The 17,194-nt window shown below is 39.0% G+C and overlaps 1 protein-coding gene across 9 annotated transcripts in view; it reads left to right on the top strand.

Moving 5' to 3' along the window:
- Positions 1–17,194, top strand: part of LYST (lysosomal trafficking regulator) — a 205,892-nt gene that overhangs the window by 13,470 nt on the left and 175,228 nt on the right. For 7 of the 9 annotated variants that reach the window (XM_053605218.1, XM_053605216.1, XM_053605215.1 and 4 more), the window contains exons 2-3: positions 9,517–9,607; positions 13,683–13,881. In XM_053605218.1, coding sequence (XP_053461193.1) covers positions 13,690–13,881 — 192 coding nt within the window. In that variant the 5' untranslated portion in view covers positions 9,517–9,607; positions 13,683–13,689. Of the gene's footprint in view, positions 1–9,516; positions 9,608–11,203; positions 11,303–12,080; positions 12,208–13,682; positions 13,882–17,194 lie in introns of all 9 variants that reach the window. The other 2 variants (XM_053605211.1, XM_053605212.1) reach the window with 2 other exon arrangements.

The following is a 17,194-nucleotide window of genomic DNA, read 5'->3' as shown; positions in this document are numbered from 1 at the left end:
GAATTGTGATTTGTTTTACAGAAGATTTCTGTTTGTAAACCATTTGTCTTATGGCTAAAGTGGCTTTTATGAATTATTTTGTTCAGTTATTTAGTTTAGAACTTTGTTAAGGTCTCAGATCCTTCCCTTATCTGCTTTTTAAGTTTTAAGAGGAATTTTATAACACAAGGACCATTAAATATATTTTAATTTTTCATATTCCGTGACTACCAAATTTTGCTTCCATTTTCTCAAGAGAAGAGGGTATTTATTATCCACTATAAAATAGACTTTAAAGGTGCTTATATTAATAAATATATGGTGTATAAATAATATTCCTAGTGAACTTTCCATCTGAAGTCTTTGGGAATCATTCTCATGATTATTAGTTAACACTTGTAGTATCGGCCAAAAAGTTACATGGTAAAGCTTAGATTAACATATATTCCCTTGCTTAAATTTGTAAAATTTAATAGAACTGATATACTTTAGATTATTCTTTAAAGAGAATTCTGTTAGTCTCAGACAAGGTCAGTTCCTCCTCCCCCTCTTTTCCACCTTCCAAGTTTCCTACGTTTTGGACATATTGCTCTATGTTGTACTTACAGTAGTTTGTAGAGAGAGATTTTAAACTCTCATTTCCAAGTATACAAACTGCAGTCTAGTGGATTTGAGTAAAGACTCTGGATAGCATTTAGGATAGTTATTTAGTGTTAACAAAACTTCTTTTGCCCATTGTCTAATTTTTAATTAAACTGATAGAAGAAGAAAGGCCATGTGTCTTCTAAACTTAATATTTTAGTTTTAGTTAATTAGCTCCAATAATAACACATAACTCCAAGGCAACTGGCATGGGGGTCCAGGGATCTAACCAGTTCTGTGACCTTGGACCTGTGGGCCTCGGTTATTGCCATCTGTAGAATGTGGATTTAGAGCAGCAGTCCCCAACTTTTTTGGCATCAGGGGACAGTTTCATGGAAGATAGTTTTTCCACAGACCAGTTGGGGGTGGGAGGATCTGATAGGAGGCAGAGCTCAGGTACTTGTGATAGGGAGTGGCTGTAAATACAGAGGAAGCTTTGCCTGACAGCTGCTCACCTCCTGCTGTGCAGCCAGGTCCCTAACAGGCCGTTGACTGGAAGCAGTACTGGTCTGGGGCCTGGGTGTCGGGAGCCACAGGCTTAGAGAATGTGCATTCCAAAGTTTCTGCCACTGTGAAAACGTATGGTTCTAAGTTATTAATGTTCATTCTGTTGTTCATGTTATTTATAAAATGGTATAAATGGTCTTATAAATGGTGTTACCTTTTTTGTCTTACTAAAGTTTTTGATTTTTGAGCCACAGGCGCCACTGCAAAGTTTTTGATTTTTACTGATGTGTTGTAAAGGATATAAGAGATCTTTGGGAAAGTAAATCATGGCAGATTTCGATTCAGTAGACTTTATTGGATACTTATTATTCTATGCATTATTTTGTTTAGATCTCACAATAACTGATATATTGTGATCTTCTCTTTGGCACATAATGACATTTATGAAGAATGTTTTTTCAGTAGTAATTTCTTTAGTACTATTGTAATTAAGAAGCTTAGGTAAGCACATAGTGTTACTTTAAAAGGGAGTTTATCAGGATTTTTGGCATTTGGTGGAAGACTAGGAATTGACTCTTTCAGGTTTTACTATTTGATGAGGGAAAATTATGCTTTCTAATGAGGCTATAAGAATAAAGTTTATTTAACATTTCTATTGCTTTTCCTCTTACTGCTTTTTGTGGAACCAAGGACAGGACAAAAGTAGAAAATGTGAATACTCTTTAGTGTTATTTTCAGTGCCTCCCTGGAAACTGCTTTGTAAAGCAGAACATGATCAGTTTCTTGGCGGTGTTCTGAGGAAAAGGTTGCAATAATCTTTGTTTCCAGCAGATGGCACTCTCTGCTTTAATATGGTCAGCTAGTGCTGCGTATTTAAATAGAACTGTAAAATTTGCCAGCGGCGTTTATTGACATTATACAATCATTACATAATTCATATAACACTCTGGGTAGGCATTTTATGGATGAGGAAGCCAAACATCACACAGCTCTGTGTGACTAGCTAGTAATTGCTAGATTCCCCATCTTCTGCCTCTGGGTTCTTTGATTTCATCACCATCATGGTGCCTACTCTGTGTATATTCAACTACTCAGAACAGATTCAGAAACAAGCAAAAAATAGAATGAGTAAGCAGGTTAATACATATTTATTGAACTATTTATTTTAAAGAGAATAAATATTGGTTGAATTAATGAATTCATGAGAAAGGGCACTGTGGCACATTGGATGCCTTTTCCTTCTCACACTGTGGCCACTGGCTAATTGCTGTTTCTAGAGGTGGAAACTCAGCAACCTAGGGACCACTTCTTGCCATATTGTTAAGCTTGAGATTTTATTTTCAATGGTAAATGTAATATCTTTGGTAGCACTGTCTAGAAGGCAGAAGTGACAGCACATTTAAAATTGCCTTTGGGCCGGACATAGCAGCGTGAGCCTATAGTCCCTGCCACGTGGGAAGCTGAGGCAGGAGGATTGCTTGAGCCGGGAGGAGTTCAGGCTGCAGTGAGCTATGATTGTGCCATTGCATTCCACCCTGCATGACACAACCAGACGCTGTCTTTAAAAAAAAAAAAAAAAATGCCATTGTATAAGGGGCAGCCCTACAAATGAAGAATATGGGTGGTCATAACTTGGTGTGAGGAGCAGGGTTGGTAATTCCATATAACAAGAAGGCACATGTGTAAGAATCCACAAATCTGAGGGTGACAGCTTAATTCTGTGATCTTTTAGGTGGATAATAGTTGTGGAAAATAATCACAAAACCAGAATAGAGCTAAGATATCAAAGTCAACCATTTATGTCTTCAGGAATTCTCAGTAAAGCCACTATTGACTGACTTATTGGCTGTTGAGTTTCCAGAAGGTAAAGAAAATAATCAAGGGAGCCAATACTCTGAGCCCATTTTTACCTAATTCTGACTGTGAGGTTGTAGACACATTAATGTAATAGCAATCCTGAGAGAAGGCTCATGCCATTCATTCAATACACGGGTTGAACTGAAGGTCTTCCATGTGCACACTAACCTGCTGGAAATTTAGCAGTGGGTACAACTGACAAAATCTCTATCATTGAGGAGCTTTCATTTTAAGAGCTTACAATGATCTGTTGTCTAGAAAAACTAGACTCATGGTTACCTAACTGCAGTGATATTAATTTTCACTTTACATTGTGAGGTGGCACTCTGGATATTTTCAGCTGGAATTGGTTGTTTCAGAAATCTAAAAATTCTGACAGCCTTCATTCCTACCTTGTCTGTTCTTCCGTCTTACAGAGATCACACTTCCTTGATTATCTGCATTTTTCCCTTGTCTATCAATATTTTCCTGGCCTCTTTTTTTCCTTACTCAGTCTGTTATAGTTTTGACCATAATTTTGACTGTTCTCTCAGCTGTATTCTTGAATCCCTTTCACTTATGCTTCCGTAGCTTCCACCCACCCAAACTCCCATTTCTAGATCAGTGATATGACCTGCATTGTCTAGTATTAGACCTAAGCAGCTGAATCCACAGTCTCAGATGTCTGAGTACAGTTAATACAACCAGATACTACCTATAAGACAGGAAAAGTCTCAGATGTCTGAGAACAATTAATACAACCAGATACTACCTATAAGACAGACTTCAGGAAGAAAAATTTAGCCACAGGGAAACTAATACTTAATACTACCTAGATCCTTGGTCCAGAAATTCATGGTTTTCAGCCTTGCTGAGCTCTCAGCCCACTAGTAAAGTCCTTCATTTGTCCTTTATCACTACTTTCTCCCATTTGGCTATTCTAGTAATAATTATTCTAAGTAACTTAGCCCTTTGCCCCAACCTCTAGACCCCTTTGTCAGTAGACAATCTTGACTACTACTTCAGTGAAAAAATTGAAGCTACCATTCTTGAGCTCCCTCAGTCTTCTGGTCTCCTACCTGTTGAGTATTCTATATCTGCAATTATCTTTGCCTCTTTTCCTTCAGCTTCAGAGAATGATGTGTCCCCTACTGCTCCCCCCACTTCCCCCTCTCCAGCCTAACCTTATCACCTATATCCTTGATCTAGTCTTCATTTATTTCCTCTGTGAACTTTGGCCTTCCCTTGCCCCTATCTTCAATGTCTTCTCCTATGCTGGCTGCAGTGGCCTGCCAGTAAATTGGCTCCCTTGGGGAAACAAACAAACAAAAAGATCCTAATGTGTAACATTTGCCCATTTCCATGGTGTAAATCCTGCCACTGTGATGGATTTTAAGGTCCCAGATGCCTCCGGTGCTGGGAAGAAGTACCCACAATCAGAACAGGAGACGCGGCCACACCACCAGCCAGCCTCTTTCTTATAGCCTAAAAATGTGCTCAGGTTCTCCCAATTCTAAAACAAACCAATCAGTCAAAAACAAATAGTTGTTTTTAAAAAAACCTTCCTTGACTTATGACCTCTTTCTCTAGCTCCTCACCATTTTCTTTTTCTTTTCTAATCTTACCTCCTTAGAGGTATCTTATACTTGTATATTTCTTTTTTTTCCATCTGGCATTAGAAACTGGGGTGGGATTGAAGATGGTTCTCTAGAACAGTGGTTCTCAACCTTCCTAATGCCGCAATGTATTTTCATTGTTATAAAGGGGTCGCGACCCACAGGTTGAGAACTGCTGCTCTAGAAGGTAAACATTTTGAGTATTGCTGGGATTAGAACAGGCACTATGGATTTAGTCTCAGTAGTCACAGCAAAGAAGTTGGTCACTGCACAATGGATAGAGGACTCCGCTCACCAACCCGGGAGGCTTTCCCTGACAGCAGACTCTGCATGTGTGCCTTAGCTCTTCTTGAGTGTACTTTCTAGGTGGCAGTGCCATCTTTCTAGTTAATCAAGCTGAGAGTTGTCCTGATACCCACTTTCCCTCACGTTCCATTCTTATCATCACCAAAATTGTGCTCATTTTAACTTCTGGACAGTTAATAAAATGGCACCCTTCTTGCCTTAGAAAAAACGTCTTCTTACCTTTTGCTTAGAGTAGAACACCAATCCCAAATTGATTTTCCTATGGCTAATTTTTTCTTCTTGAAGTCTGTCTTCCATATTGCACTAGAGTAATTTATTTGGTTGGGATTGACCATGTCATTCACATGTTTAAAATAATTCATGGGCTTCCTATCGCCTGTAGCAATGGTTCCTCCTCCCTAATGTTTCATGAGAATCACCTATGAAGCTTAGGAAACATACTGATGCCCTGCTACAGGTTTGGTGGATTAGAATCTATGTGTGGTGGTGGCCAGATGAATTCTATGGGTGATTCTGGTAAGACCCACTGGCCGATGTGTTAATTAGAGTGTGGGTACAGTTAGTGAACAACAGAACTCAGTCTTAGTTTAGTGGGAAGTATCTTCTGGGCTGCTGTTTCTGACCCTGGAACACTCCTGAGTTTAACACCTTCTCCCCAGTCAGTTTTCACTCTCAGCTAGTAACCTTGCTATTTATCTCACTAAGAAGATAGAAGCTCCTGAAAAGAACTTCTTTGTCCTCCCACTGCCCAGTGGACTAATATTCCTGCATCTGTCCTGGTGTGCTCTGGCATCTTTCTTGTTCCATCAGCTGCACTGTCACTTTCCCCTCCTCTTGTATATTCCAGCCTCCTCATTTTGCCTGTTCAATTGTTCCTGGAAGTGTCTCTTCTCATTTTGGTTTTTCATCTATTTTCCTTTCTCTATTGGAGAAACATACTATATTTCCACTTGTAAGCATTCTATAATATTATAACATCAATTTTTATTTTTTATTTTTATTTTATTTTATTTTTGAGACAGAGTCTCACTATGTTGCCCTTGGTAGAGTGCCGTGGTGTCACTGCTCACAGCAACCTCAAACTCTTGGGCTCAAGCTATCCTATTGCCTCAGCCTCCCAAGTAGCTGGGACTACAGGCTCCCACCACAATGCCTGGCTATTTTTTTTTTGTTGTTGCAGTTGTCATTGTTGTTTAGCTGGCCCAGGCTGGGTTCGAACCCACCACCCTCAGTATATGTAGCCGGTGCCTCACCACTGAGCTACGGGCTCCAAGCCATCAATTGTTATTTTTTCAGTGTTGCTTATCTCATAGCCACCTCAGGATACTACCCGTATTCTCTTTTGAGAACTTCTAAACTGCTTGCCTTCATATCCTCACCCCTCTTTCCCACTCCACCAAGACGGCTCTTTGCGAAGGTTGTCAGTAACTTCTCTGTTACTAAATTCAGTGGTCAATCCCGGTCTTCATCTTACTCAACCTCTCCCTGAGCAATAGTTGATAACCGTTGATCATTCTTTCCTGTTTCAAGCTTTCTTCACTTGGTTTCTGGGCGACCCTGCTCTCCTGATTTTTCTCTCCTCTCCCTTGCTGTTTCTTCACGGTGTCCTGTGCTGGGTGTTCTTCCTCTCCCTGCCCCAGTCATGCTAAGGTTCAGTCGCAGGACCTCTTCTCTGCTCCTTTCACATTCCTTCTGAGGTCCTCACAGTTCATCATGGTAGCCTTCCACATGTGTCTTTGTTGCTTTGGTGAGCAGAAATTATAGAACGGTCCCAACGTGGCAGAAAACTGTTGGATGGCACTGCCCTGGGTTATTCATCCACCTAGTCCCACGGCTTTAAAAATACCTCTACATGCCAATGATTCCCGAATTGATTCACCAGTTCCAACCCCCTCACCTGAACCAGCTGCCTACTTAATCCCTTTTACTTAGTTTCTAACCGACTGGTCACACTTAGCATAGCTGTATCTGAACTTTGTTCTTCCCTCCCACTTGGCCTTCTGTCAGTCTTCAGTCAGTAAACAGTACGATTCCCCACACAGACTAACAGACCCTTGTAGTCTTTTCTCTTTTCTTTCTTTCTTTTTTTTTTTTGGTTTGGTAGGGGTAGGAATGAGAGAGGGACTTCAATTCTTAGGGAGAAACAGTTCCAAAGGAATACGTCTGTTTCCTCTTTCCACACCTTACTTTAGTTCTTGAGGAGTAAGCGTGACTAACTTTTCTCACTCTTTCTTTGTGATCATTTTGACTTCTCTTTTTCTCTTGTATTCAGTGTCTAATGCATAAAACATGCTTTTATCTCAGCACCATGGAACGTGACTTTGCCAGATGCCCACATGGCTCGTTTACTCACTCTGTTCAGCATTTTGCTCTAATACTACCTTTTTAGATCTGCCTTGTCTACCCTGTCTAAAGTAGCTCTCCTGTGGCTGGGTGTGGTGACTCACACCTGTAATCCGAGCACTCTAGGAGGATGAGGCGGGTGGATTGCCTGAGTTCAGGAGTTCGAGATGGGCCTGAACCAGAGCAAGACACTGTCTCTAAAACAAATAGCCAGGTATTGTGGCAGGTGCCTGTAGTCCCAGCTGCTTGGGAGGCTGAGGCAAGAGAATTGCGTAAGCTGAAGAGTTTGAAGTTGCTGTGAGTTATGACGCGATGGCACTCTAACAAGGGTGACAAAGTAAGACTATATCTCAAAAATAAATAAAGTAACATTCCTATCACTCGGTACCTTTATTCTGCTTTTTTCCCCTAGCATTTGACATTATGGGTTGGGGTTTTTTTTTGTTTGTTTTTTGTTTTGTCTCTATCCTACTAAAATCCATGAAGGTAGGGGTTTTGTTTTATTCTGTCTCTAGGGTTTAAAATAGTAATTTAGTAAATGTTCAGTTTAATTGGCATATTGATGAAATTTCTGATAACATAAAACTAGAGGGTATAGCTAATATATTAAATCGGGGATTGTGTGCGTGTATATTTATTTTGTTTTGGCTATTTATATTTTACATTTTGACAATCTGTGAAAGTGAAACTTATTATTTTTCTAAGAATGTCATTTATATGATTATAAGCATTTTTTACTACGTTTTTCATTTATGGCAAGTGTTAAGAATATAAAAATCATAGGAATATTATTGGGGCAAGTTTTATTACAATATTATAATAATTGTTATATTAGAAATTAAAATAATAGTAATAGAGTTGAATTTAAAATTTCTATTATAGCTATAAAAGGCAAGAAGTAACAAGACACAGTCCCTAGATTTAAGGAACTTGTGACCTAGGAGGTAAGATAGTCACAAGAATGGAGACGCATGAATCCTATGTACTCAATTTTGATATGAGGACAATTAATGACAATTATGGTTATGGGGGGGAACAGAAAGAGGGACGGAGGGAGGGGGGGTGAGGCCTTGGTGTGTGTCACACTTTATGGGGGCAAGACATGATTGCAAGAGGGACTTTACCTAACAATTGCAATCAGTGTAACCTGGCTTATTGTACCCTCAATGAATCCCCAACAATTAAAAAAAAGAAGAAAAAAAAAAAAACACATGTATGATTTTGGCTAGTTCAGGAGGCAGCAGGAACAGGTAAGGAGCATGTGTTAAGGCTGTCCCAGGGCTGCTCCATTCAGTTGAGCGGTTGATGGACTGGTGACTGGTGCTCTGTCAGTGGAGTCGTAAGACTGAAATCTTGCCCATGCTTTGATGGCTGAGAACCCTGATGTCCAGCTGTCCCTGCCAGGCAAGAATGTTTTTTCCTAATTCTTACAAAGCCCTTTGCAGTCTAACACAGCCTGTCCTGTTCTCTGCCTGGGTTTTCTCACATCAAGTGCCTAAAGTAGTATGTGCTGTAAGAAGTGTTTGCCAGGCTGAAAGAAACTCCAGATAGCTGTCTAGATTTGAGCATTCTGAAGCAATTAGGACATTCTGAGGTTAAAACTCACAATTCAAAATAAACCTTCATTTTTGCCTTTTAGCTATCACAGAGAAACATTTTTCCTGCTTCTTCCTGATAAAAACCATAGAGAAAGAGAAAACCAGTAACTATAGAGGAGCATGTTGTTGCTATCCCCCAAGTAGAAACTTGCCCTTAAGTATCCTAGAAATAGCCTTCGTTATATTGTATACAAAAGATTAATTCATTTAAAAGATTTAATGATGATATGATATTTGTTAGTGATCAATAAATCATTGTCTGGTTTTAGGATTTTCAGAGTTCTCATACATCCTCAAATGCCTTTTATCCTGACTGGAGAGTCATAACTTTACTGGGCCTAGGGACCTTGAATTGAAGATCTTTTTTTCTTAGTAGTGTATAAATGATATTCTGCAGCCTCCTAGATTCCAGTGCTAGGAAGACTGATACTGTTCTGCTGCTCTTTTGAAGTTAACTTGTGATATGCCTAGAGGTTGTGAGTTAGGAGTTAGGACAGCACAGGTAGAGAGCTGTGATTAACATGCTTGGTTTGCACCACTGCCTTCCTTTCAAGACTCCCTCTTTCAAGGCTCAATTCTTGAAGGTAGGCTTTTTTTTTAGTGTGCTCTTGAGACTTTAACAACGTTTCTGGTTATTGCATATATCTCATGTGAAGACAGGCCACTGATTTTTATATCAGTATTTTATTGGTTAAAATTATTTGTGGTTTAGTATTGTCATTAATATGTTTATCTTTTTTTTTTTGTAGGTGAAGCTTTTCTTCTAAGAATATTTGTTTCATCTAGTTTATAACTCCAAATTATATAGACTCTAAATGTTACGGAAGTGTTGAAAGACTGGTAAGTATGTACTGTAATAAAGATTGACAGTCAAAATACTTGATTCTGTCCAAGCCTTTTAAAACTGCACTGTTATGTGACATAAATTAAACTCCAAGTAAAAACGGCTAAACTTTCCCTTAGTAGATGTGGATATTTAGATTGTCATTTATTCATATAATGATGTATCCTACAATAGTTTAAAGGAATGAACATAACAAAGAGAGGGAAAGGCTAAGTTATAAAAAGATACATGCAGTATACTATATATATAATTTTTTTTAATTGTTAAAACCATACTTATCTGGCTCACACCTATAATCCTAGCACTCTGGGAGGCTGAGGTAGGCAGATTGCTTGAGCTCAGAAGTTTGAGACCAGTCTGAGCAAGTCTGACATCCCAGCTCTCCTAAAAATAGAAAAATTAGCCAGGCACACTTATGTAGTCCTATCTGTTAGGGTCATTTGGTCATTGGGAAAGAGTTCTGGGGAGTCCTGGGCAGAAGCATTTATTACCATAAAGCTTCAACACAAGGAAGGGCTGTACCAAAAGAGCAGCAGCAGCCCCGATGACGGTGTGGGGGTCAGAGTTTAAGGGTACAGGAGTAGGTAGCAGAGGGCGGCAGCTGCCATGAGGATGGAGTGAGCTGTGCCTCAGCCAGGGTGGGTGTTCTCAGGGCACAGCAGGATGTGTGCTCCAGGCAAGCTGGCCGAGGTCTTCAGGAAATGATTTCATTGTAGTTGAGTGAGCACTAAAGAATGTTCTCAAAAATCATGTAAGCATGCTTGTTAAGCACAGAGCAATTCATCAGACGTACTAGTGAAAGCGTGTTGGAGCGTTAAACAGCAGGTTCTTAGGTGGTCAAAGAATCAAAAGATACACCACTAATGAACATAGAGCTGCAAAAACAGACAAGGATGGGCTGATGTAAGCTCCCAGCTGAGGACCACTTCCACGACAGAAGCCACCATCCCTTGTGCAAAGAGAGCACAGCAAAGCCTGCTTGCCATCATCGTGGACCATGCATCCACATACCTTCCAGGGAGGCCCTTCAAGCCACATCCTGGACAGAGGCTCTCAGTTGACACACCCCTTCTGAGTTGAGGGGACAACCAGGATGAAATAAAGAGTACACGCCACGTTTACAGTATTCAGAGTTTAATGAAAGACACAAAACAGCTCTACAAAGTTAAGACAAGGCTCAACAGTAGAGGGGTGGCAGAAACAGCTCACCATCCTCTACTCAAATCTTCGCTTCTTATATACCTAAAGCTACATTTCTCTAGTGTGGTATTCTTTCTTAATTTGCATAGTCACAGCACCGCCCCCTCCACCCTCCTGAAAATCCTTCAAAGCTGGTGTTCCTGGGGAACATCAGAGTCTCCTGCCTTGGTCCTAGTGATGATGATGCCACTGTACTTGACCCAGGTGGACAGAGTGAGACTGTCTCAAAAGAAAAAAAACTGAACACTTTCATAGCGTGAATGAATAAAAAAAACCCACCAGCTAGGGAAGAAAGAGGGGTGTGGGTGTGTGTGGGTGTGGCTTTCCGGTAGTGTAAGGTTTGATTTCTTTCTTTCTTTCTTTTTTTTTTTTATTCTCTTGCTCTGTTTCAGGGCTAAAGTGTAATGGCATCATCATAGCTCACTGCAACCTCAGACTCCTGGGCTCAAGCAAACCTCCCAACTCAGCCTTTCAGGTAGCTTGGACTACAGGTGCCCACTATAACCCCCAGTTCATTTTTCTATTTTTAGTACAGCTGGAGTCTTGCCCTTGCTTGGCTTGTCTCACACTCATGTCCTTAACTGATCCTTCCACCCCGGCTTCCCAGAGTCCTAGGATAACCAGCATAAGTCACACCTCTGGCCAGTTTTTCACATTTTTAATATTTCTAAAACTGCAGTGTGTCTTGCAGCGGATGGCACTGTTGGGGAGCTACACCTGTGAAGTATTTGATTTTCCCTGTTCATAAGTAAACTGGTTCGAGAAGTTCACATCGTTAGCATTTCAGTTGACCTCTGTGCATTGCTTGCATTATACCTGCCGCAGTTTAAATGTTTCGTGGTTGTTTTCTGAAACTTTCCTGCCAATCCCATTTGGTAAGATCAGGGAATCACAAGCATGAAAACTTACAGAATGATATTAGCAGTTTTGGAAGAAAATCCCACGAACAATAGTGCATTGTGGATGGTCTTGATGGCCCAGAAGGTGATGATGTAGGGAAATTCTATGCGATAAGACAGCATTATGTCAGCGTTAATTGGCAATTTTTTTTCTTTTTTAGTGGTATAATAATTATATATCCCCAAATCAGTAACATATTAGGTGACATATATTAAAGTTGGATAAATAAACATTAGGTTATTTGATTTATTGAATAATTTTACTCTATGCAAGCTTATAAAGAACCAATAATTACGTACAATAGAAGTTATTGCTGCAGTTTAGAATAATGAGGAGTATACTTTTTATACTTTTCTGTCTTTTTCCTAGAGATCACAAATATTGAGAATAAATGACATTTGTTATACTAAGAGATATTGTTATTGTAATAATACCTAGAATTCTAATCTGAATCCAGGAATTAAACTATCAGGCCTTGGAATGAGAAGGAACCGAGGTATATTAAGAATTTCTCTAGGCTTTCCCTTTCATGCTTAGCTGCTTCTCTTCATGTCCCTTTGGTTCATTTTTACCCATTGGCTTCTTCTGAGCTTCAACTCCCTACTAAAGACCATTCACAGGTCTTTTACGTGACCTTTCAGCACAGCAACTTTGTCCCTTTAGTTTAAATTCCTAAGAAAGAGATAAAAAAACAGATTGGTTCAGTTCCCCTTTGTAAGTCCTGAAAGTATTGTTCCTGCTCCTTAATCAGATGTGCTTCAGTTGACTGCAGCCAAGAGCTTGGCTGGCAGAAAGTTCAGCTGTCCGACCCACGGCCTTCTCAGTGGGACTGTGGGGGAGACTTCCCCTGAATGGGGTGAAGGGCGATATACATGTGTCTAAGTTGGCATCTCTAGGTTAAACACTTTTAAACAGTTACTAAAATAGCTCAAAGTTACTTTTAGTTCAAAGATGAAACTTTTTTTTTTTTTTTAAATTAAATCATAGCTGTGTACATTAATGCAGTCATGGGGTACCTACCATGTGCTGGTTTTATATACAATTGGAAATGTTTTCATCATACTGGTTAACATAGCCTTTCTGGCTTTTTCTTAGTTATTGTGTTAAAACATTTATATTCTACATTTAGTAAATTTCACATGTACCCTTGTAAGATGCACCGTAGGTGTGATCCCACCAATCACCCTCTCTCCACCCATCCTCCCCCTCCCTCCTCTCCCTTTCCCCCTTCCCCATATTCTTAGGTTGTAACTGGGTTATAGCTTTCATGTGAAAGCCATAAATTAGTTTCATAGTAGGGCTGAGTACATTGGATACTTTTTCTTGAAATTCTTGGGGGATTTTGCTATTCATGATTTTTCATTTTTGAAATTTTTACCCTTGTCTCTATGTTTATTTTCCTCCCTCTTCTACTTGCTTTACCTTATTATAATATTTTCCTTAATCTTAAAAAAAAGTCACATTGCCCTGTATTTGATTCAAATGTGTAGTAAGTGAAGTGGCATTACTTTAGCTGAGAGAAGTCTTCAATTTTTATTCCTTTGACGGGAAATCCACCCCCCTACCCCCCAAAATTAACTGAACTCTGGTGTTTTGGATGGTTAGATCTGTGATCGTGGGCTCTATCAAGTAAAAAAAAAGTTTATATTTTAAAAATACCATTTTTTCTGTTTTAAAACATGTAAAGTAAGAGCGTTTTATAAGTAATGGGTTTATTTTTATTCTATTTAAGAAAGAAAGCTGTCACACACCCATTCTGGGCTATGCTCAGGCATTTCAGACCAATACTCATTTCTGCCATGGCAGCAATTACGTTCGGAGCACCTGACTAGGTCAGAACTCTGCCTGGGAGTATTATAGGGTTAAGTACCAATACTCAGGGAAGGCAGTCTTCAGTTAAAAACAAACAACTTTTTAAAAGCAAGTTTGCATTCTTTTTTTCTAATCTCTTTTGTACTATGTATTTCACAGCTCGGTCATGAGCACTGACAGTAACTCCTTGGCACGCGAATTTCTGACTGATGTCAACCAGCTTTGCAATGCGGTGGTGCAGAGGGTGGAGGCCAGGGAGGAGGAGGAGGAGGAGACACACATGGCGGCCCTGGGACAGTACCTTGTCCACGGTCGAGGATTTCTGTTACTCACCAAGCTGAATTCTATCATTGACCAGGTAATATTTTCATGTCAAATAATTCCTATCAGTATTTTATAATTAATCACAAATCATTTCTGGGTTACACAGTTTCTAAATTCTCTTTGAGATAAAGTCATCTCCTATGAAAAAGGTAGCTCTCCTTGTGAAAATATTGTTTATTCATACACTTACCAAAGTGTCTGAAATATCTCGAGTTATAAATGGCCTTTCTTCTGAAATTGTATCATATATACCATGTTTCTAACCCTAATGTCAGTGAGATAACTGTGGTTATTAGTAGAGAATCAAGGTTATAATTTAGAAACGTGATGAATTTGCACTTCCAATAAAGATTTGTTCATTTTCTTACCCTATATTCAGTGCTTTTGTTAGCTTTTATAAAGATACCATATGAATAGCATCAGATACCCAGGAGTAAATCTAATAAAATATGTATAGTACTTCTGTACGGAATTCTAGAAAGCGTTTTTGAAAGAAACCAAAAAAAGACCCAAGTAAATAAAGAACTATAATATATAATGTTTATGGATTGAAAGAATGAGTATTGTAAAGATAAGTTTTCTCCACATTGATCTATAGATTCCAATGTAATTCCAATCAAGATCTCAACAGCTTCTTAAATAATAACATTCTTGAGATATAAATCACTTATCATATAATTCACCCATTTTACATGTACAATTCAGTGGTTTTTAGTGGAGTCACAGAATGTGTAGCCATCACTAGTCAATTTTGAAACATTTTCATTACCTCAAAAAGAAACCCTTTACCCGTTAGCTTTTACTTCTCTACTCCACCGACCCTTCAGCCCTAAGCAACCACTAATTTGCTTTCTGTCTCTATATATTTTATGCTTTCTCTTTTAAATCATGAAATATCTTTTAATCTATTATTAAATGACTGAAATCATTCATGTTGTAACAGAAGTAATAGTTTTGCTTACTTTTATTACTATTTTGTCAGTCTTTAGTATGAGACATTCAAAGTGAATATTAAGTAGTATCTCACACTTTTAATTTGCATTTCTCTAGCGACCAAAGTTGAACACTGTTTTGTGTACTTACTGGCCATTTGTTTATCTTTTGTGAATGTCTGTTCAAGTTTTATGCCACTTTTATGGTCATTTTATTATCCAGTGTATTATCTTTTTGTATTCTGGATACAAGTCTGTTGGATTTCAAATATAACATTTTCTTTTTAAACGTGGTAAAGAGAATACTTTCTCTTTAAGTCATAAAATACCTTTTAAGGCATTAAATGACTGAAATTATTCAGGTCATAATTGCAATAATGTATTTTCCTATGGTAATATATATTTTTTAAATTTATTGTTGGGGATTCATTGAGGGTACAAGAAATCAGGTTATGCTGATTGCATTTGTTAGATAAAGTCCCTCTTGCAATCGTGTTTTGCCCTCCAAAGGTGTGGCACACACCAAGGCCCCATCCCCCTTGCTCCTTCATCTCTCTGCTCTTCCTTTCCCCACCCCTCCCTCCTCCTTTCTCTCTCTGCTCTCCCCCACCCCCACCGTGTCATTAATTGTCCTCATATCAAAATTGAGTACATAGGATTCATGATTCTAACCTATGGTAATATTTTTAATGCCTTCTTTCTACCTAATTACTTTTTGTAATATCTATAGCAATGATAATAGGAACCATAAAAGTTGTCTTTTGAGTGAAAATAAGTAGCCATTTAAAGTGGGGCTTTTAGCATTTAATTCTTTCAATGAGGAAATGGAGACTGATCACTTGAGTCTTTAAGAGAAATCAATTGAGCAAGACTTAGTCATTTAAGATGAAATCCTAACAGTAGACACAAAGCTGTACATTTCAGGAGGAACTTTAGCTTTTATAACTGTGCTTCTTGCAAATAGAATACTCATTTTTTGAGTATCTAGGGAAGAGGTGACTTAAGCCCTTGCCCATCCACTGTAGTTCTTTTTCTTTATTAATAGATGTTTAATATAGGCCAGGAGTAGGGCTCACACCTACAATCCTAACACTGTGGGAGGCCAAGGGGGGTGGATCGCTTGAGCTCAGGAGTTAGAGACCAGACCAGCCTGAGCAAGAGCAGAACCTTAGCTGGGCATTGTGGTGAGTGCCTATAGTCCCAGCTACTCAGGAGGCTGAGGCAAGAGGATCACTTTAGCGCTAGAGTTTGAGGTTGCTGTGAGCTATGACGCCACAACAACAAAGAGGGCAACAAAGAGTGACTCTGTCTCAAAAAAAAAAAAAAAAAAAGATGTTTAATATAAGGAACTAAACAGACTTTATTGTGTATAATTTATATACAGTTATTACACAGATGTTAAGTGTATATGTGAATGAGTTTTGATGAATATATACATCTGGAACCACTACCCAGATCAATGTTTAGACCATTTCCATCATCCTGGAAAGAATTGTGCTTCTTCTGTTAAGTCCCTCGCCTTCATCTTCTGCAAGAAAAACCACTGTTCTGATTTCTAGCAACCAAGTGTGGTTTTGCTTGTAGAATTTCACATCAGTGGAATTAGGCAGTGTGTACTTTTGTGTCTCTGAGATTCACATGCCGCAATTTGCTTAACTATTCACCTGTTTAACCATTTGGGTTGTATGCATTTGGCTGTTATAAATAAAGCTGCTGTGAACATGCTTATAAAAGTTTTTGTGTGGGGCGGCGCCTGTGGCTCAAAGGGGTAGGGCACCGGCCCCATATGCCGGAGGTGGTGGGTTCAAACCCAGCCCCGGCCAAAAACTACAAAAAAAAAAAAAAAGTTTTTGTGTGAATGTTTTCATTTCTTTCCCCTTTGGGTACATAGCTAGGTATACAGTTGCTGGTTCAAAGAGGGTACATGTTTGCTTAACTTTATAAGAAACTACCAAATTGTTTTTCAAAGTGGTTGTACCATTTTTCATTCTCACCAGCGATATCTGAGAATTCCAGTCTTTGTACATCCTCCCTAATACAGTAGAACCTCCAGAGTTGACCACCTCCTAAGAGTTGACCTAATTTTCATAGACCAGATATGCACCACATGTACATATCAGTACAGTAGGCTTTTTGTTCCTTATGTTGACAACCTCTGTATGTTGACCAGTTTGTTACAGTCCCTTGGGAGGTCAACTTTAGAGGTTCTACTGTATTTATATGTGGTCTGAGGCAGAAGTTATGGTTCCTTTCTATCCTCTCTCTCTCTCTTTTTTTTTTTATTGTTGAGGATTCATTGACGGTACAAAGTGCTCCCAAAGATGCGCTAGGTCTTATTTTCAGGGGACGTCTTATCTTTCCTGTAAGTAGGTCTTATTTTCGGAGGATGTCTTATTTTCGGGGAAACAGGGTAGG

The sequence above is a fragment of the Nycticebus coucang genome, chromosome 10 (assembly GCF_027406575.1).
Source record: "Nycticebus coucang isolate mNycCou1 chromosome 10, mNycCou1.pri, whole genome shotgun sequence".
Taxonomy (NCBI): domain Eukaryota; kingdom Metazoa; phylum Chordata; class Mammalia; order Primates; family Lorisidae; genus Nycticebus; species Nycticebus coucang.
Note: the sequence above shows the minus strand (reverse complement) of the source record. Positions and strands in the feature narration are given on the sequence as shown.